This window comes from Phyllobates terribilis, unplaced genomic scaffold (assembly GCF_046119375.1).
Source record: "Phyllobates terribilis strain yellow unplaced genomic scaffold, ASM4611937v1 Scaffold_79__1_contigs__length_6888602, whole genome shotgun sequence".
Lineage (NCBI taxonomy): Eukaryota > Metazoa > Chordata > Amphibia > Anura > Dendrobatidae > Phyllobates > Phyllobates terribilis.
This window is the reverse complement of record NW_027362839.1, coordinates 2791162-2813216: the sequence shown is the minus strand read 5'-3', so window position 1 is coordinate 2813216 and position 22055 is coordinate 2791162. Positions and strand designations below refer to the sequence as shown.

Below are 22055 nucleotides of genomic sequence, written 5' to 3'. Positions count from 1 at the left end.
TGTCATCAGTGATCCCTGTATTACCTGTACACTGACACTATATACAGAGCTCTTGTGTATAATGTCACTAGTGCCAATATGTAGTCTGGTCATAGTGTGGCGGTATTTGTCCCTTGTATGTGGTATTGTTCGGTCACTATGTGGTGGTAATATGTGGTCTGGCCATGGTGTGCCGGTATTTTTCCCTTATATATGGTACTATTGGTCATTTTAAAAAATGTACCATATATGCTAGAGTATAAACCGAGGTACCTAATTTTACCACAAAAAACTGGGAAAACGTATTGACTCGAGTATAAGCCTAGGGTGGGAAATGCAGCAGCTACTGGTAAATTTCCCCATCCTGGTACGCATTGCTCCCTCATCCCCAATCCTGGTATGCATGGCCCCCTCATCCCCAATCGTGGTATGCATGTTCCCCCCCCTCATCCCCCAATTCTGGTATGTATGGTACAACTCATCCCCCAATCCTGGTATGCATGGCCTCCTAACCCCCAATCCTGGTATGCATGGCCTCCTCATCCCCCAATCCTGGTATGCATGGCCTGTTCATCCCCCAATCCTGGTATGTACGGCCACATGACTGCACACACAAAAAAATAAACACATATACTCACCTTCCTTCCTCACCTATGCTCCAGCGCTGCATCCTGTTCTGCTGCAGCTCATGTCAGCATCTGAGCAGCGCATGGCGTCACTGCCATGCGCTCTCAGACACTGATGTGAGCTGCCGGCATATTCACTCCTCTCCACGTCGGGATTATGTGCATGGAAAGGAGCAAATATGCATTCTCTTTAGTAGCAAGCACCATCAGCAGGAGCAGCGGCACAAAAAATGTGCTGATAAACTTGGCTTATACTCAAGTATATACAGTATGTGACGAATTCCCTTAAAGAAAAACAAATAAAAATGCCTAAAAAGAGTATTGGATATTTTAACAAATTTTTAATAAGTTAAGGAAGAGTAGGTTACTGCCAAAGGAGTCTACCCTTGTTGTGGTGGCAGGCTTAAAACAATCTTTTGGTCAAAACAAAAGCTGATGGCTATGTGTGTGATATGGTGTTCAATGGGAACTGTTAATGTGCGATTGGTGAAGATGTGGCGCAGAAGTGGAGTTTTTCCAAGAGTGGGAGGTGTTGAGGCTAGGCTGGGGGTGGAGCCTGGGCAGTGGGAGGTGTTGAGGCTAGGCTGTGGGTGGAGCCTGGGCAGTGGGAGGTGTTTAGGCTAGGCTGGGGGTGGAGCCTGGGCAGCAGGCGGTGTTGAGGCTAGGCTGGGGGTGGAGCCTGGGCAGTGGGCAGTGTTGAGGCTAGGCTGGGGGTGGAGCCTGGGCAGTGGGAGGAGTTGAGGCTAGGCTGGGGGTGGAACCTGGGCAGTGGGCAGTGTTGAGGCTAGGCTGGGGGTGGTGCCTGGGCAGTGGGCGGTGTTGAGGCTTGGCTGGGGGTGGAGCATGGGCACAGTCTCAAGGAGGCCTGAAAAATTTGCCAGTATGGGGCCCTGAACTTGCCGGTGGCAGCCCTGCAAATCTAAAAAGAGATGTCTAATCAAAGCTTATCTTGCTGAGAAAGCAGTAAACAATATATTGTTTTTGTATTAGAAATCAGCAATTCAGATGAATGACTGTCCAAGTGTCCATATAATACAAGGAGTGCTATGGTCTGCCAGAGAAGCTCAGTAACAACAAAAACAGCTACAAACTCCCCTCAGAACAAGATCATTGAAGAATGAAATGAAGAATTTATCAATCAGCGAGGAAACAAGCCGCCATAGAAGCCACAGAGTCCTTTACAGTCCCAGGTATTTTAATGTTTTTAATGTTTACCAACTATTCAGGAAGAAGGCCATTTAGTCCCTTATTCACATTGACGTCACTGACACATGGTAAGGTTTTAATACTAGAGGTTAGGACCATCCCGCTTTGGGTACACCTTAACGCTGGTGGGATAGCTTTTACGCTTTTTTACCAAGTACTCCATGTTATTTCTATGCACTATTGCTTTTACTCACAGCAGGGTATATGTGCATTTTGTTTCTGTCTCAGGTTTTGGACATTCTTTAGGAAGTATACTGTTAGGATTTGCCAAATTTATTCGTATACAAAATATTAACCAAAGTTGTACAGAAAATGAAATAATCATATACGACTCTGGTTTAATGTAATACTATATAGTGTGCATTAAGATGAATTATAAATTCAATGGTCATTCTCAACCTATTAAAGATAAAGGCCCTGATTCATTAAGACTGGCCTTTTGTACATCAATGTTAATAATGAGCGCCCTGGAGTAAGTTGCTATTCTTAATGAATTAGGAGCCGTACGCCACCCCAAGACATATCCAGTAGCCCTGAGCTGGTGTAGATGGCTGTAGTAATTGACACTACTTTGTGGCTCCTTTCATGGTGAATTTGTCGGGTTTGCACGCTCACGACCAGTCCAAGTTCCACCCACTTTTGGAAAAGCTGGTGAAGCCGGCCAGTAATGGTCTAAGAATGACAAAAGTTGCCAAATTTTTTCACAACTTCAAGTAGCACAAAAACTGCAATCAAGGCATTAGTTTTATTTATTATTTTTTAAAGTTAAATTGTATTGCAAGATGTAAAAACAGTTAATGTGTCAAATGCCGTCATTTCTATTCCAATGCTTCAGCATCGCTTATTATAACCTTCCATACGAGTCTCAAACTCACTAAGTCCCACAAATGATATGGCGATATGTCAGAAGAAAGTTACACAGTAGGGTCACTTTAATTATACATTGACCGCAAAAGACCCCAGTTTAACGTGGCACTAACAAATCGGTGATTCTCCTCCCATGAACAGTTAGAAAATCTTGATGCCGCTGACAAAAGAGCAGCTTTCCCCCAAAAGCAGCGGCCGCACATCACTTTATATTGGAAGGAGCTTACTCCTTTCCACAATCAGGAGCGTCCTCAGACCAGTGTCAGTCCTAGTAATGGGAGCTGAAAAACTGCATCATAAGCAGAATGAGTTCCACACACAATTACATCTGGAATATTTTTTCTGTTAATCTTGTAGGTAAAAATCTTAAGGCTACAAGCCTCGGTTCCTCAAGAGACAGTGGTAAGTGCATTATATTCTATAGGCAAGCTTAATAGTTGCAGAAAATAACTTTTTACAATGGTCCTATGCTGCCATCTAGTGGCGAGAGGTTTATTATTACAGGTATCTGACTTTCCCCATTGCCACTGCTCTGCTCCGTTCTAGGTTGAAAGTTCACTGAAGATAGCTAGCTATTATAGTCTAATGTGTTGGTAAGAATTTGTGGTTTGGAAGGTGGATGGCAGCTTCACTCTGATCAGTCGTCCTCCATAGTGACCATGAGGAGGACTAACAACAGGGGGAGCTAGAGAGCAAACCATTCTAGCAGTATTCTGCTTCTGGATTTTACCCGTCAGTGCAGACCAATGTCATTTTAAGCCGCTATGAAACCAGCTACAAAGATCTGCAGATGTCACTGAGACACTCACACGTCATCATTGGCTCTGTGCACACAATGTCCTAGGTTTAATATCAGCAAGTTACAATTTAATGTGGTTCCAGATAGAAAAGCAACAGAGAATACGACCGATACAAATCTACGCCTCTTACTGTGTTAATACAATGGTTATCTGCAGGGAATTTGTTGGTTAATTGCCCAGTGTAACCACAACTGGATCCATCTCTGCAGCGGATAAGCTCCTTCACTTAGGGGGAATGTGAAATGTTAGGGCTGATGCCCCCTAGAAATCCAGCAGTTCTCCTTCATTTCTCTAGCAGAGAGGAATATTACTCAGTGCACTGGCAGAACTACAAGTACAAAGTGTTTCATTGCTTTGGAAATGGCAACCTTTTTTTTTTCCCCACACCAAAAGTTCATGACTTCTTTTGAGGACAACGCAGATGAAGAATTCTCCACCACTTGTCGAAGCTCTTCAAACAAGGGGCCAAGTTCTTTTTCCAAACTAAGGATTAGACCTAAAAAAATATATATATATATGAATAAATAGTGAAAATTGACTGCAGAAGTCCATATTTCTATGTATATTCCAGCTGTTGGCAGACTACAAGCTGCTGTAGACAATATGTGTACTCCGATTTCAGGGCAGAAAGTGGGAACCTGAAACTTTCCATCATCCGGCATAAAACTGCATCAAACGGTAGAAATGAGAGGAACCTGTTCTGGGAACTGCTCTTTGTCCAACTGCTTAAAGGGGATATTGAGTGAAGACAAGTTCTGTAACTTACTGATCGTGGAGGTCGTGTCGCACTGTTTGGAAGCAGAAGGAACTTTAATCCTCATTACAAAATGAAACTAATATTATGCAGATAGAACTAAAACTTGACTATGTAGAGCCAGTTGTGACATTTGTTAGTGGCTGATAACTGGTCAGTGATGACTAGCCCACTGTGTAATCTTAGTTCAGGTGGACAATATGGTAGACATAGTGCTGGATGCGTCTGAGACCGGTTATTGATGGCATTTGTTGTGCAGTGTAATTACTATTGTAGTGGCTTCCATTCAGAGCACACATGAAGCCAATACATTTTGGCTAAAGGGATTCTCCAAAGACGAGTTATCACTTATTGATTAGTGGGGGCAAATCAAGAAATTTTTATCCCCAGCAGGGTACTTTTATCCTCATTAAAGTTCATCAGCAGTGCACATGCCTGATTGCAGGACCATTCGTTCTCTATGGGGCGGCCAGAAAAAGCCGAATGCAGCATTCCACAGCCCACAGGGAATGAGTAGAGCAGCGGTCAACCATCTTTCTAATGGGCATGAAAGTGCCCCCTTTTACCAATCGGTGCAGGTTGCAGTGGTCATACCTCCACCAATCAATCAGTTATCAGCTACCTTGTGCATAGGCGGTTACTTGTTTTCACCAGACAGATTTTAAGCAAATGTTTGATGTGAGAGTCAATTTAGATCCATTGCTTCCACTCAGCTGAATGATGGGCGTGCTATCCTCTGAAGAATAGGACACCCGTATTATAGTCCAGGAAAGCGGGCACAAGTTGGAAGTGGATCTGCCAGGACTAGTGTTGAGAATTGGAGACCAGAGCACTTTTTTGACGTTAACCCCTTAACAACATCTGACGTACTAATACGCGTCTGTGCCCTGGGACTTAAGAGCCAGACCTGTATTAGTACGTCATGGCGATCGCGCGCGCACACAGGCTGTGCGGGCGCGATCGCCGCCGGGTGTCAGCTGATTGTCACAGCTGACACCCGGTACTATGTGCAGGGAGCGGTCCTGCACCGCTCCCAGCACATTAACCCCCGCGATGCTGCGATCGAAGTCGATCGCAGCCGATCGCGGCATTGCGGGGGCAAGGGGAGGTGATCGCCGATACTCACCTCCTCTTCCGGCTTCCAGCGCAGTCTGCAAAGGCTTCCCGGGTGTTGCCATGACGACCCGATGTCGTCATGACAACATCCGGGTCACCAGACAGCAGGAAGATTGTTTGGACATGCGCAGTGCATCTCCAAACAATCTTCACACTGTGCACCGCTGATAGCCTGCATGGCATAGGGATGGTGCTCCATTCCTGTGCCATGCAGGCGATCAGAGAAAAAAAAGTGAAAGTCCCAGAGTGGGACAAAGTAATAAAGTGTATAAACTGTCTGAAAGTGGAAAAAAAAAAATTGCAAAAATATAAAAAAAAAATAAAAAAAATAATCCACCAAAAATAAAAATATAATGTACCCATCAATAAATATTATTATAAAAAAAAACAAAAAAAAACAATAAAAGTACACATATTTGGTATCGCCGCGTCCGGAACAACCTGACCTATAAAACTGTCCCACTAGTTAACCCCTTCAGTGAACACGGTAAAAAAAATAAATAAAAAAACGAAGCAAAAAACAATGCTTTATCACCATACCGCCAAACAAAAAGTTGAATAACACGCGATCAAAAAGACGCATATAAATAAAAATGGTACCGCTGAAAACGTCATCTTGTCCCGCAAAAAACAAGCCGCCATACAGCTCCATCAGCCGAAAAATAAAAAAGTTATAGCTCTCAGAATAAAGCGATGCTAAAAAATATTTTTTTCTATAAAATAGCTTTTATTGTGTATAAGTGCCAAAACATAGAAAAATGATACAAATGTGGTACCGCTGTAAACGTACTGACCCGAAGAATAAAGCTACCTCATCAGTTTTACCACACGCGGAACAGAATAAAAAAAAAAAAAAAAAAAACAATTCCTGAATTGTTGGTTTTTGTTTATTCTGCCTCCCAAAAATCGGAATAGAAAGCGATCAAAAAATGTCTCGTGCCTGAAAATGGCACCAATAACAACGTCAAGTCATCCCGCAAAAAACGAGCCGTCACATGACTGTCTGCCAAAATCTGGAAAAATTATAGCTCTCAAAATATGGCGATGCAAAAACTAGATTTTACAAAAAAATGCGTCTTTTAGTGTGTGACAGCTGTCAGTCATAAAAACCCCATATGATTCTGCCATTGCTGTAATCACACCGACCCGAAGAATAAAGTCGTCTAATCACTTATACCGCACAAGGAACGGCGTCAAAAATAAACTCTTGGGTTAGGATTGGGCTAGGGTTAGGGCTGGGTTTGGGGCTAGGGCTGTGCTGGGGCTAGGGTTGTGCTGGGGCTAGGGTTGTGCTGGGGCTAGGGTTGTGCTATGGTTAGGGTTGTGCTAGGGTTAGGGCTGGGGTTGGGATTTTTTTCAAAAGTAAGAAAAAAAGATGACGATATGGCGACTAGTGTTGAGCGCAAGTGCTCGCTACTTGAGTTTGCATCGGGTGCTCTGGTATGCGTTGAGTATCGTGGGTATTTTAGTGACATGCTCGAGTCTCTGCCCCATATGCTTCGCGGCCAAAAAAACTTTACGGGGATTGCCTGCCATGCACGAGCGATCCCCGCATGTTTTTTTTTGGGTGTCTAATAACCGTGAAACATGCGGAGCAGGGACTCGAGCATGTCACTCGAGCACACGCTGTACATGGTGCATACCTGAGTACCCGATGCAAACTCAAGTAGCGAGCACTTGCGCTCAAGAATAATGACAACTTATTCATTATGATGACCTAATGTAAACAAATTCTGTGCAGTACCTCTGGGTTCAAAATGTTCACTATACACCTTAATAAAATCCTTGAGGGGTATAGTTTCCAAAATGGGGACACTTGTGGGGGAGCTCCACTGTTTAGGCACATCACGGGCTCTCCAAACGCGACATGGTGTCCGCTAACAAATTGAATGGAAAATCGGCTCAAATTGTTAGCGGACGCCATGTTGCGTTTGGAGAGCCCCTGTGTGCCCAAACTTTGGAGCTCCCCCACAAGTGACCCCATTTGGAAACTAGACCCCCCAAGGCACCTATCTAGATGCATAGTGAGCACTTGGAACCCCCAGGTGCTTCACAAATTGATTCATAAAAATGAAAAAGTGTTTTTTTTTTCACTTTTTCATTTTTACAAATCAATTTGTGAAGCACCTGGGGGTTCCAAGTGCTCACTATGCATCTAGATAGGTGCCTTGGGGGGTCTAGTTTCCAAAATGGGGTCACTTGTGGGGGAGCTCCAAAGTTTGGGCACACAGGGACTCTCCAAATGCAACATGATATCCGCTAACAAATTGTCGGCTCAAATTGTTAGCGGACACCATGTTGCGTTTGGAGAGCCCCTGTGTGCCCAAACTTTGGAGCTCCCCGACAAGTGACCCCATTTTGGAAACTAGACCCCCCAAGGCACCTATCTAGATGCATAGTGAGCACTTGGAACCCCCATGTGCTTCACAAATTGATTCATAAAAATGAAAAAGTGTTTTTTTTTTCACTTTTTCATTTTTACGAATCAATTTGTGAAGCACCTGGGGGTTCCAAGTGCTCACTATGCATCTAGATAGGTGCCTTGGGGGGTCTAGTTTCCAAAATGGGGTCACTTGTGGGGGAGCTCCAATGTTTGGGCACACAGGGACTCTCCAAATGCAACATGATATCCGCTAACAAATTGTCGGCTCAAATTGTTAGCGGACACCATGTTGCGTTTGGAGAGCCCCTGTGTGCCCAAACTTTGGAGCTCCCCCACAAGTGACCCCATTTTGGAAACTAGACCCCCCAAGGCACCTATCTAGATGCATAGTGAGCACTTGGAACCCCAGGTGCTTCACAAATTGATTCATAAAAATGAAAAAGTGTTTATTTTTTCACTTTTTCATTTTTACGAATCAATTTGTGAAGCACCTGGGGGTTCCAAGTGCTCACTATGCATCTAGAAAGGTGCCTTGGGGGGTCTAGTTTCCAAAATGGGGTCACTTGTGGGGGAGCTCCAAAGTTTGGGCACAGAGGGGCTCTCCAAACGCAACGTGGTGTCCGCTAACAATTTGAGCCGATTTTCCATTCAATTTGTTAGCGGATACCATGTTGCATTTGGAGAGTCCCTGTGTGCCCAAACATTGGAGCTCCCCCACAAGTGACCCCATTTTGGAAACTAGACCCCCCAAGGCACCTATCTAGATGCATAGTGAGCACTTGGAACCCCAGGTGCTTCACAAATTGATTCATAAAAATGAAAAAGTGTTTATTTTTTCACTTTTTCACTTTTTCGCTGCCCGCGACCAATCACCGATTTGGGCGCCAAATTTAAATATCGGCCGCGACCAATCAGCACAGCGGTGTTTAAATGTGGAGCCAAGATCGGTGATTGGTCGCGGCCGATGTTTAAATTTGGCGCCCAAATCGGTGATTGGTCGCGTTCAGCGGCCGCGACCAATGAGCACAATAGTGTTTAACTTTGGCACCAAAATCAGTGATTGGTCGCGGGCCAAGACAGCGACCAATCACCGATTTGTGCTGCAGATTTAAATAGCGGCCGCGACCAATTGGATGTCAGCGGCGCTGCCTGTGCGGGTACTTCCGCTCCGAGAACCCGGGACATGAGCGGGCGCTCGGAGCAGAAGTATCCGGACCCGTAGCGCCGCTCCCCTGTCTTCCCTTCACACCCTAGCCGCTGATGTCCCCACAGTATCTGCATGGTGTTACAAAGGTCCGGACATTTGTGTTTAAAATCGCTGATTGGTCGCTGGCGCTGCCCGCGACCAATCACCGGTTTGGGCGCCAAATTTAAATATCGTCCGCGACCAATCACCGATCTTGGCTCCACATTTAAACACCGCTGTGCTGATTGGTCGCGGACGCTATTTAAATGTGGCGCCCAATCAGTGATTGGTCACGCCCAACGTCAGCTGGAGTCCGCGACCAATCAACGAGATTGGCGCCAAATTTAAGCAACGCTCTGCTGATTGATCTCGGTCACTGGCCGAGATCAATCAGCAGTATTGGCGCAAAATTTAAACACCGCTCTGCTGATTGGTCACGGTTGTCGGTCGTGACCAGTCAGCAGTATTGGCGCCAAATTTAAACCTCACTCTGCTGATTGGTCGCAACCACCGGCCGCGACCAATCTTCGTTTTTTGTGCCAAATTTAAACAACGCTCTGCTGATTGGTCGCAGTCGCTTGCCGCGACCCATTAGCAGTATTGGGGCCAAATTTAAACCCCGCTCTGCTGATTGGTCGCGGTCGCCGGCCGCGACCCATCAGCATTATTGGTGCCAAATTTAAACCCCGCTCTGCTGATTGGTCGCGGCCGCCAGCCGCGAACAATCAGCGAGATTGGCGACAATTTTAAACACCGCTCTGCTGATTGGTTGAGGCCACCGGCCGCGACCAATCAGCGATTTTGGCGCCAAATTTAAACAACCCTCTGCTGATTGGTCGCAGCCGTCAGCCACGACTAATCAGCGATTTTGGCGCCAAATTTAAACCCCACTCTGCATCGCTCTGCTGATTGGTCGCGGTCGCCGGCCGCGACCAATCAGCAGTATTGTCGCCAAATTTAAACACCTCTTTGCTGATTGGTCGCGGTCGCGACTAATCAGTGATTTTGGTGCCAAATGTAAACACGCTCTCCAGTCCTCACTAACACGGTTCGCCGATTGGTCGCGACCGCCGCCCGCGACCAATCAGCGATTTTGGCCCAAAATTTAAACACCGCTTTGCTGATTGGTTGCGGCCGCCAGCCGCGACCAATCAGCGAGATTGGTGCCAAATTTAAACACCGCTCTGCTGATTGGTTGCGGCCGCCATCCGCGACCAATCAGCGATTTTGGCGCCAAATTTAAACAACGCTCTGCATCGCTCTGCTGATTGGTCGGCGGTCGCGACCAATCAGCAGTATTGGCGCCAAATTTAAAAACCGCTCTGCTGATTGGTCGCGACTAATCAGCGATTTTGGTGCCAAATTTAAACACGCTCTCCAGTTCTCACTAACACGGTTCGCTGATTGGTCGCGGCCGCCGCCCGCGACCAACCTCCGATATTGCCGCCAAATTTAAACACCGCTTTGCTGATTGGTCGCGGTTGCCAAACGCGACCAATCAGCGATTTTGGCGCCAAATTTAAACACCGCTCTGCTAATTGCGCCCGGTCGGCCGCATACATATTCTAGAATACCCGATGCGTTAGAATCGGGCCACCATCTAGTAAGTATATAATTCCACATGTGTTAATTCATAGTTTTGACGCCTTCAGTGTGAATGTACAATTTTCAAAGTCATGAAAATACAGAAAAATCTTTAAATGAGAAGGTGTGTCCAAACTTTTGGTCTGTACTGTACACTGCACCTTTTATCGGGCTAGACATGTAAATACAATGTAAATAATACAGAAGAACGCCTACCTGTATTGGCATTGCTGCTAGCTATGAAGCTCACAACCAACGGCAATCTGTTAAACTGGACAACCTGAAACACAAATCAATGACTTACAGACAATAGAAATGAAGTGATACTTATAATCTCCATATTTCCATGCTGCTTAAAGGCGTTTTCTATTGTGTAAATGATGCTTTACTGTACAATGAACATGGAAAACACTTCCAATGGATCCCTATGAACCGTAATGTGAGGTATGCATGGAGAAAGTGACTTGTGGACCACAAAGAAAACACAGTGAGATCCGGTTAATATCAGTGCAATGAGGACTGAAACAGCAATTCTAAAAGGAGGATGGGCATATTAATATGTCTATTAACACCGGCACTTTACACACAATCCTCATAACAAATGGAATTAAAACAAAGTGTTTCATCAGGGTTTAGCTTGTTCTTGGACCCCACGCTTTACTCCCCCTCCCCAGGTGCAGGGCTGAGTCTCCACCATAGCTCTCGGTAACGGATATGGGCTGCAGCGCTGACGTCATGTCGACAGCACACCAGCAAATCAGAGAGCTCAGTGGCTTGGCGGTGTAGACATAACACCCCACTCAAAACACCTGTGCTCACTGACTGGCTGCCAAGCTGCTGATGTGACATCGGCCCCGCAGGTAATACTGGACACATGGAGCAGCCGGAGAGGCTCAGCACCGGACCGGAAGAGGGTGGCTTACACCAGACAATTTTACAATCGTTTTATAACAAACTGCACCCAGGGATCACGATTTTCTGATTTGGGACAATCTCTTTGAGAACTTTGGAAAATATTTACAATCTACATATCTAAAGCCAACTGTATAGCAGGTCAGACAGACCTGCCCGAAAATACCTGCCCCCAAAAAACTCTAAACCAGATGATACCACTTGAATCTGGTTGGGATGAGCATGTCCATCACCACCACCGATCGTGATAATCACACCTGATGCTCACAAAGCCGTCCTGGGTCTACAGCCTTACCTACCTGATACGTGTTGTAGTAACATATGATGCTTTTGTTTTTGGAGAGTCCCAGCTTGCTTCCCTGGTCAGTGGAAAGTGCAAATGTGGATAGGAAACATGGCCTCAGAGCATGTTCAGGGGAATTCTCATTTGCAACTGATAAAGAAAACAGCAATAAGTGTTATGAATGTGAACATTTCTATAATCCAGTCTCCTACTTTTGGTTGATGAGGTACAAGCAGCCCAAAATGGCTGTACACAAATAGAGGGTCCTGGTTTGGCTTTATAGCCCAAGTCATGTGGCATGGCTCTTTACAACTCTGGAGCAAATGCATGTGACGCGCCCCTGGGCCTGTGTCGCGCTGCGTTGCGCACGCGGGAGCTTACCCGGAGCCGGATCTGTTGAGGGTTGTAGTCTCGTGGCGGTGACCCGGTCCGTGCCCAGGGAGTCAAACTGAGCGGCGATGTATCAGCGGTAGATGTTGGACGACTACGCCACCCGTTGAGTACAGCTAAGGAGCTGCTGCTGCAGGGCAGACCGCTGAGGCCGGTGGTAGGATTGTGCAGCGTGATAGAATAACCCCCAACGGGAGGGGTATGGCCTCAGGGCAGCCGACGTGGATGATGGGGGTAGCAGGAACCACTCGGAGACGGTACGGTGTAGTTCAGGGTCTTTACTGGTGACAAAGATAGACCCTCCCGGAGTACTGGCTAGTGATTGGGGCCTGGTTAGTCCTTGAGCAGATGGGATCTCCCCTGGCCAGGCGGAGTTGTAGGCCTCCCAAACTGACTGTACTCTTCTGGCTACCTTGCTAGAAGCGGATATAAGTAGCCCACGTCCCTGAGTGTACCGTGTGGTGCTCACCCGTATGGCCGGTGACTCGGGGCCTTCTATTGGCTTCCGCTCCACGATGGCGGTGCTGGTCCCACACGTGTGACCGTGCCTTCGGGTTTCTGGGCCTGAGGACCTGAAATCCCCTGCCGGTCGGCTTCTGCTGCTGGGTAGGAGTTAGTCCCCACAGCCTCGGACTCCATGTCCGGTAAGAAAGCTTCTCAGTCAGGGCGAGCTCTGCAGCTGCCAGCCCCTGACTCCTTGTAACACTGCTCCCACTGAGCTCCAGCTCTTTCTTCCTATGACTGTCTCTTGTCTCTACTCTCCTTGACTCCTAACCCTGCTTCAGCCCCGGGTTTATATAGGGGAAGTTCTTCCCCTCCCAAGACTGGGCAGGAGGTGTGGCATGCACAGGATCCCTGACCAAAGGACCTCCCACCTGCTCTCAGACATAACATCTCTATCACTGTGGCAACCAGACCCCTGGGGTGTCACATTCCCCCCTAGTGAAATTTAGTACTCCGGGACTAAACATATTTTTAGAAAAACATAACAAGGTATAATAATAACAATACAATAAGAAAAACACATAAGATGGTTACGGCGTGTCCGCAACCGGGTGCAGTCTTTGAAGAAAAGCAAGGTGTCCATTTCACCAAAACAGGGAGACGTAACCAGGTAGGGGGTCTGTCCTACCCCGAGTCCTTAACAGTCTTTAGTCCGTCCTGGGTTACGCTCCAACTATGTACACAGGATTCCCGGTAAATCCACCAAGGACTCCTACAAATAACTAGAAACACAAAATTATACACAAGCAACAATACACAGGTAAACATAAATAAAACAATTTATACACTTCAAATCCTCCACCGTGCGGGTAACTGGCCTCTAGTGGCCCTAGTAGACCTACGGAGCTGACTGCCTAGCCCTGAACTACAGGGTGTAGGAGCTGTCAAGGGTAAACTGGGCAGCTGTCTACCGGCTCTTTGGCTCACTAGGGATATGGCAGGCTCACTGCAAGCAGAGGGTTGATCCTCCTGGTCTGCGGGTGTGGGGTCTTCTGCCTCCTGGACCGGCTGTTCTTCCAGCTCTACCTGTTGCTCCGTAGGTGCTTGGGATGCTGGTTGGAGGAAGGTGAGTACGGGTACCACAACTGCACCATTGACTTGAGTCCAAGACCGAGGGAAGTCCCCGAGCACAGTACTAACCATATCTTCCCTTTCCTCTACGGGTCGATGGTCTTCTTGTTCCTCTTCAGGGTTCCTCAGTTGTTCGGGACACTTCTTCAGGTGGTCCCGGGATACAATAACTGTGGTTTCCCCTCCGTCTTTACTGATGGTACAAACCTTCGGGTTCTCGTGGCTTGAGGGCAGTACGGTGTACGGGTCCTTTTCCCACTGGTCGTCCAACTTGTGGAGCCGTCTCTTCCTCTTCAAGACCTGCTCTCCGGGTACCAGGGGAACAGCGGGAGCATACTGGTTGTAAGTTTTCTCTTGTCTTTCCCTAGCCTGACAGAGACTTCGCTCCACGCTCTCCTGTACTCTCCGGTACTGCTGCTGCCTCTCCGTGTCCCAGTCTGTTTCTGGTGAAGTGTCCTCGGGTGTCAGGACTCCCATTTCCAGGTCAACAGGTAACTTACCAGGTCTTGCCCTCATTAGGTAAGCCGGGGTACAGTTGGTGGAACCTACCGGGATGTGGTTGTATAGGTCCACCAGATCGGGCAACTTCTCAGGCCACAGACTGCGTTCTTCCAGGGGCAACGTTTTTAAAAGATCCATTACCACCTGGTTCATTTTCTCACAAAGTCCATTAGTTTGCGGATGGTAGGGTGTCGTCCTTATCTTCCGGCAGCCATACAGATTGCAGAATTCCTGGAAGACCTCCGCTTCAAAGGCAGGTCCCTGGTCCGTCAGCACTTGGTCCGGGTACCCGTGTGGACGGCAAAAGTGCTGCTGGAAGGCTCTAGCTGCTGTTTGAGCCGTTAAGTCCTTGACGGGGACGACAACCAAGAACCGGGAGTAATGATCCACGATGGTTAACGCGTAGACGTAGCCACTTCTGCTTGGGGTCAGTTTTACATGATCCAAGGCTACCAGTTCCAACGGTTGCCGGGTGACGATGGACTGCAGGGGAGTCTTCTGGCTGGCACGGTCCTTCCTTCTCAGGTTGCACGGGCCACAGTCTCTGCACCACTTCTCAATGGTTCCCCTCATGCCTACCCAGTGGAATCGCTCGCGCAGCAGGAACTCCAGCTTCTTCCACCCGAAGTGTCCAGCTCCGTCGTGGTATGCCTCCATCACCATGGCTGCGTCTCTTCGTGGCACCACTACTTGCCAGAGTAGTTCATGCGTCCGGGAGTTAACCATTCTGCGGCACAACTTCCCCTTGTAAAGGAACAGTCGACTCTTCTCTGCCCATAGTTGTTTGGCTTCCTCCGGAGCGTCTGGTTCAAGGCAAGCCTCCGGGCGAGTCAGCATCTCCTTCACCAGTCGGACGGCAGGGTCGCTGTCTTGCGTTTCCGCCCAGTTGTAGTGAGGTAAGGGGTTCAACGTAGCAGCCTGCTTACTCCTTACCCGGTGGGAATACTGGATAGTCCCATGACGGTGGAACGCAGGGAGTTCAACTTCTTCCAGTCCCTCCGGATCTTCTCCTTCGTCCGGCAGGTTGGGCATCCTGGACAGGGCATCCGCGTTGGTATTGGAGCGTCCGGCCCGGTATTTGATTGTGAACTCGTAGTTGGACAGACGGGCCATCCACCTCTGCTCCAGGGCACCGAGTCTTGCCGTGTCCAGGTGTGTCAACGGGTTGTTATCCGTGTACACGGTGAACCGGGAAGAAGCGAGGTAATGCTTAAAGCGCTCGGTGACTGCCCATACTACGGCCAGGAACTCTAGCTTAAATGAGCTGTAATTCTCGGGGTTCCTTTAGGTGGGTCGCAGTTTTCGGCTGGCGTAGGCGATTACTCGTTCCTTCCCCTGCTGGATCTGGGACAGTACGGCTCCTAGCCCGATGTTACTGGCGTCGGTGTAGAGGATAAAGGGCTGGCTATAATCCGGGTACGCCAGGATTTCGTCCCCCGTGAGGGCCATCTTCAGCTGGCGGAAGGACTCTTCTTCCAGCTCCTCCCATTTGAAGGGCGGCTTCTGGTTCTTGGCCTTCCGGGACTGGCCTATCAGGAGGTCCTGCATAGGTGCTGCCTTTTTGGTGAAACCGGGAATAAACCTTCGGTAGTAGCCTACCAACCCGAGGAACTGCCGCACTTCTTTTACGCTGGAGGGGCTTGGCCATTCCTTAATTGCAGTGATCTTATCAGGGTCGGGAGCCACTCCGTCAGCGCTCACCACGTGTCCCAGGTACTGCACCTTTGGTTTCAGGAGGTGACACTTGGAGGGTTTCACCTTTAGGCCGTAACTCGCCAGAGCTTCGAACACTTCCGCCAGGTGTTTCAGGTGGTCCTCATACGTCTTGGAATATACGATGACATCGTCCAGGTACAACAGGACCGTCTCGAAGTTTCTGTGGCCCAGACAACACTCCATTAGTCGTTGGAAGGTTCCTGGTGCGTTGCAGAGTCCGAACGGCATGCAGGTGAACTCGCTAAGTCCCATCGGGGTGGTGAATGCGGTCTTCTCCCGGTCCGCCTCTGCTACAGGAACCTGCCAGTACCCGCTAGTGAGATCCAAGGTAGAGAAGAAGTTAGCAGATATTAAAGCAGCCAATGACTCCTCTATCCTTGGTAAGGGGTACGCATCCTTGTGTGTGATACGGTTGATTTTTCGGTAATCTACACACATCCTCATGGTGTTGTCTTTTTTTCTGACTAAGACTAGTGGAGCTGCCCAGGGGCTACAGCTATCCCTGATCACCCCAGCCTCCTTCATGTCTCTAAGCATCCCCTTGGCGTGTTGGTAGTGGGCAGGGGGTACGGGTCGATACCTCTCTTTTATAGGAGGATGGTCTCCCGTGGGGATGTGGTGTTCTACCCCCTTGACTCGCCCGAAGTCTAACGGGTGTTTACTGAACACTCTCTCGTACTCTTGAACCACCCGATAGACTCCTTGTTTCTGGTGTGCGGGAGTGGAGTCAGTACCCAGATGTAGTTGCTGACACCAGTCCTCCATGTTTTTCTTAGAGCCGTTACCTTCCTCCGGGTGAGATGGAGGCAAGGGTTCCACAGATTGTATAGAATTTTGGTTAATGGTATATAATTTAGCTAGCGTGGCATACCGGGGCAGATACACTTCCCTCTCCCCGATATTTATTATGCGAACGGGCACCCTCCCATGGCGTACATCAACCACCCCCCGTGCTGTCAAAATGGTGGGCCTACTGTCCGAGTAAACTGGTTCTACCATTGCCTGGTAATCCCTACCTCTCAGACCAATAGCTGCCCGGCACCAAATCATCATTTCACTTTTTGGGGGCATGGCAATAGGAAAAGGGTCACACATTCTTACGCTACCAATCTCACCGCCGGAGAGTTCCACCTGTTGCCGTCGCATCAGTGCCCGGATCTCTTTCTGGAGCACCCGCTGCTCGCCGGAGCTGGCGTTCTTGGCAACCTGCTGTAAAAGGAAAATCACCTCTGCAAGACAATTTTCAATTACATTAGTTCCTAGAGTTATTTTTGGGTGACTCTCATGTTTGTCAATATCTACAATGATCAGTCCCTGTGCTGCCAGTTCGACTCTACCGATTTTGATGGTCACCTCTTTAAATCCGATCTGTGGCACGGGCTGGCCATTGCTGGAGATGATACTCAAGTCGTCGTCAGGGTAGCGGGTAATATCCGAGTCATTCCAGTACTGCTTAAAGAGCACGTACGGGATGGTGGTGACCTGTGACCCGGTGTCCAGTAGGGCACTCATGGGAATGCCATCCAGTACCACAGGCAAGACTGGACGTCCTCCCACATATCTGTCGCGCCAGTTCGATGGGCCTGGTGATCTTTTCCCTGGGGGTTGGCCCTCTACCCCAGGTTGTGCCCGTTTAAAGAACAGTACCTTGCCATATGTCCGGGTTGATTGCAGCGGCGGCAGATGGGTCGTCCGTCCTCGCTGTATCGGTCACTGGGTCTTCCTCTGGCCGGTGGGATCCTCCTTGGTCGATACCACGGGATGTCCTCCGGTCCGGATGCCAGCTGGATCTTCCCTGGGGTGGAAACCTGTAAAGACTGCACAGTTCGGGTTAGCGCAGCAACGCTCTTAGCTAGCTCTTGGACCTGATGGTGTAGGTCTGGAGCCGGGTCATTGTCCAAAGCCTGCGCATCAGCTCCCACAGGCCCTGCCGACAAGGGCGCCGCCTCCTGGTGGTAAGTAATAGCTGGGCGCCTGTGGGTCATAACGCCACCCGGTGCCGGTTCTCGGAGCACCCGGATGGCTCTGTCCTTGAACTGTGCAAAGCCCAGATGGGGATCCTGTAAGGCCATCGCCCGCAACTGAGTTCGGTGGGCATTACAATACAGTCCCTCTATAAATTGTTCGGTCAACAGCCTGTCCTCGTTTCCCACTCCATCAGGGTCGGTCTGCTTAATGGCCCTCAGGGCCTCTTGTAGGTTTAGTGCATAGTCCCTTATACTCTCATGCGCTCGCTGCTTGCACCCGTAGAATCTAAGCTTAATCTCGGCTGAGGTGCGGGTATCAAAGATATCCTTCAGCCGGGTTAGTATCCCTGCGACAGTCTTCCTCCCAGGTGGCCAGGATTTTACTTCCCTTTTAGCTGCCCCGGTTAGTTGGGCCACCAGGATGCTCACTTTTTGCTCTTCTGTGAGGGGGTACACCTGGAAGAGGCTATCCAGCTTTTCTCTAAAGTCATGCAGGGTATGTGACTCCCCTGAGTACTGGGGTAGCCAAGCTGCTCCCGGGATATAGGGCATGGTGAAGGGCATAACTGCAGCAGCGGTGGCGCTGGCGGGGGTTGAGGCAGTGAAGCTCTCCTCCGTATCCGACATCTTCCTCCCCCCTAGTGGACCGTGGCCTACCTTGCGATGATCCTGTTCCGTAGGCCGCGGCTCCGCAGTAGATCGTCAGGGTTGAGGACCTTCAGTCGCGCTCCGGTGACGTCGGCGTCTGCTGGGCTCCTTCCAGGACCTTACGCAACGTCCGGACGTGAGGCGGGGCTTCAGTTCTCGCGCGCTTCGAAGTCCACGCCCCTCTTCTTCCCGCGCGGCGTCCTCAAGATGGCGTCCAATGGCGGGAAAACTCCACGGATGGCGGGAAGAAGGCCGAAGATGGCGCCGGATGGCGGGAAAACTTCGCAGATGGCGGGAAGAAGGCAGAAGATGGCGCCGGATGGCGGGAAACCTCACCACTGGTAAGTTTGAACAGTCTTTGCTTTTCAGGCACGCAGTACCCGGTGGTTGCGGGCACGAAATCCTGCCGACTACGCCAAAAGTTGACGCGCCCCTGGGCCTGTGTCGCGCTGCGTTGCGCACGCGGGAGCTTACCCGGAGCCGGATCTGTTGAGGGTTGTAGTCTCGTGGCGGTGACCCGGTCCGTGCCCAGGGAGTCAAACTGAGCGGCGATGTATCAGCGGTAGATGTTGGACGACTACGCCACCCGTTGAGTACAGCTAAGGAGCTGCTGCTGCAGGGCAGACCGCTGAGGCCGGTGGTAGGATTGTGCAGCGTGATAGTATAACCCCCAACGGGAGGGGTATGGCCTCAGGGCAGCCGACGTGGATGATGGGGGTAGCAGGAACCACTCGGAGACGATACGGTGTAGTTCAGGGTCTTTACTGGTGACAAAGATAGACCCTCCCGGAGTACTGGCTAGTGATTGGGGCCTGGTCAGTCCTTGAGCAGATGGGATCTCCCCTGGCCAGGTGGAGTTGTAGGCCTCCCAAACTGACTGTACTCTTCTGGCTACCTTGCTAGAAGCGGATATAAGTAGCCCACGTCCCTGAGTGTACCGTGTGGTGCTCACCCGTATGGCCGGTGACTCGGGGCCTTCTATTGGCTTCCGCTCCATGATGGCGGTGCTGGTCCCACACGTGTGACCGTGCCTTCGGGTTTCTGGGCCTGAGGACCTGAAATCCCCTGCCGGTCGGCTTCTGCTGCTGGGTAGGAGTTAGTCCCCACAGCCTCGGACTCCGGGTCCGGTAAGAAAGCTTCTCAGTCAGGGCGAGCTCTGCAGCTGCCAGCCCCTGACTCCTTGTAACACTGCTCCCACTGAGCTCCAGCTCTTTCTTCCTATGACTGTCTCTTGTCTCTACTCTCCTTGACTCCTAACCCTGCTTCAGCCCCGGGTTTATATAGGGGAAGTTCTTCCCCTCCCAAGACTGGGCAGGAGGTGTGGCATGCACAGGATCCCTGACCAAAGGACCTCGCACCTGCTCTCAGACATAACATCTCTATCACTGTGGCAACCAGACCCCTGGGGTGTCACACATGTACCTGTATGTTCGTACTGGGGTCTGCATGTGTGGAGGGGGCTCAGCTTGCGCCATATACCGGCTGCTATACAGCCACCATCAGTCTTCAGCAGCAGCGCTTGTTCCAGTCGCTGATGTTTAACTACCTAGGCGCTGCTGTCAATCACTGGCAGTGGCAGTTAAATAGAGCAATCATAGTTTTGCAGTATATAGAAAAAGCAAAGGATCACAGGTTTTCAAGTCCTCTAAGCGGACTAAAAAATAAAGTAAACTAATTGTATTAAGATTCATATCACCCTCTTTTTCCTTTTAAAAATAATGAAAGTGGTTTCCAACTTCAGATTTTGATGCAGTTTTTGAAGCCAAAACCAAGAGTGGATTAAAAAAAGAGACATCTACCATTTATTATTCATTTCTGGCTTTAGCTACAAAAACCGCTTAAAAAAAAAAAAAAAAAATCTCAACATGGAAACAAACCCATCCACTACTTTTACATTGATGCCCCATGCGTAGGATAGAGCATCAATGTCTGATCAACTGGGGTCCCACAACCAGCACCCCTGATGATCAGCTGTAATCGGTGCTGCCGGACGGAAGTGCTTACTTGCAGATCTTGGCCGCCTAGTTGTAGTGGCCGCCGTGGAGTACTACACATCCGCCTCTTATTAAATTGAACTGAATAGGAGGCGAATGTGAAGTACCCTGTGGTGGCCACTACAACTTGATTGCCAAGCTCCGCAAGTAAGCACTTACAGCCGGCGGCACCGATAACAGCGGATCAGCGGGAGTGCCGGGTGTGGGACCCCAACCGACCAGACATTGATGTCCTATCCTATGGATAGGGCATCAATGTACAAGTAGTGGACAACTTCTTTAATCTCAATTATCATTATGGCTGAAATTATTAGATTGAGTTCCAATATTGGCAGGAACAAATGCTGGTCAGATAGTTGCTTTTGGGCTCACCAGTGGTTCATCATATCCGCATCATTAATTTGGAAGTTTGAGATAAGAGTTGAGGTGTGTAACCTAGCTGTAAGAGTGGGTATAAGGGCAGAGAACCACATTACAGCAGAACTGCATGCCGAGACATGCATGTCCATTCTAGTTCCTTACCTTTAATTACAGGTACCCCATCTCTGTCTGACACTACAATGGCATGAAGTCCTTCAACACTAATAAAACAACAATCAAAAGGTTATGTTAGTAATAGACATAATTTACTACACACCTCACATCAGAATGACCATTGTTAACGAGCCAACGCATGGGCATTGGTATCAGAAATAAAGGCCCCAGAGACCAGGCTGTATCGTCAGAGAGAGGAGGGCAGGAGTTTTGTTATTCAGACCTTGGGAGTTGAGGTCTTAAATTATTAAATATAATTACATAATAGCAATCATTAATCATACGAAAAACTATGGAAAGAAAGTACCTTGGAAGTTTTTTGTAAAGGAACCTTCTCAAGTCCTTGGAAAAGAAAAGAAAAAGCAGATGAGTATGGGTACCCATATCTAACCAAGAACAGGATGGCGGGCTTCAGAATGTTAGCCAATGCAAAGTGGAACTCCTGTACTCCTGACAGGCAGAGGCCCGGGAGGTAACACCATCACCTATCCAGCTATTATGGCATATCCTGTGCATGTACCATGAATGCTGGAGATTAAAAAACCCTTTGATACGAGAGATCAACCCTAAGCTTTCATAATATTGGATGTTAAGATAAAAAAAATGTAGTAGATAAACCACTTCCCGTCAAAGCACTTCCTAATGGAACATGCCCATTGACATTAGGACTTGCATCTTCATCCTGGAATCATGATCCCAGGGCTCCATCCAACAGTGCTCACTACCCACATCAAGCAGGGACCCAGCAGTAAAAGGGTGCACTGTCAGCACTCTGCCGCTGCTCCGTTAACTCCTTACATGCCATGGTCACTGGAGATATTAGATCCGACTGGAGACCCCATCTAATAGGCGGCCTGCCAATATAACACACACAGGCTGGACATTGAACTGCACTAATGGATTATTTATGCAACTAACGCATTGCGTGTTCCCGTTGTGAAACTAATCATTTACAAAAATGTTGAAAAACAGGTTTTGTTTTCCCAATAATTTTTTTTTATCAAATAAAAAACAAATTCCAACAAAAAAAACAC

The 22055-nt window shown here is 48.8% G+C and overlaps 1 protein-coding gene across 1 annotated transcript; it reads right to left on the bottom strand.

Moving 5' to 3' along the window:
• Positions 1-3389: 3389 nt before the first annotated feature.
• Positions 3390-21460, bottom strand: LOC141197001 (ragulator complex protein LAMTOR3-like). Its single transcript, XM_073662616.1, has 5 exons — positions 21329-21460; positions 21010-21068; positions 11713-11846; positions 10718-10781; positions 3390-3974 (listed from the first exon to the last, which is right to left on the bottom strand). Exons 1-5 carry the CDS (start codon positions 21403-21405, stop codon positions 3790-3792), a joined length of 519 nt encoding a protein of 172 aa, XP_073518717.1. The 5' UTR covers positions 21406-21460; the 3' UTR covers positions 3390-3789.
• Positions 21461-22055: the final 595 nt, after the last annotated feature.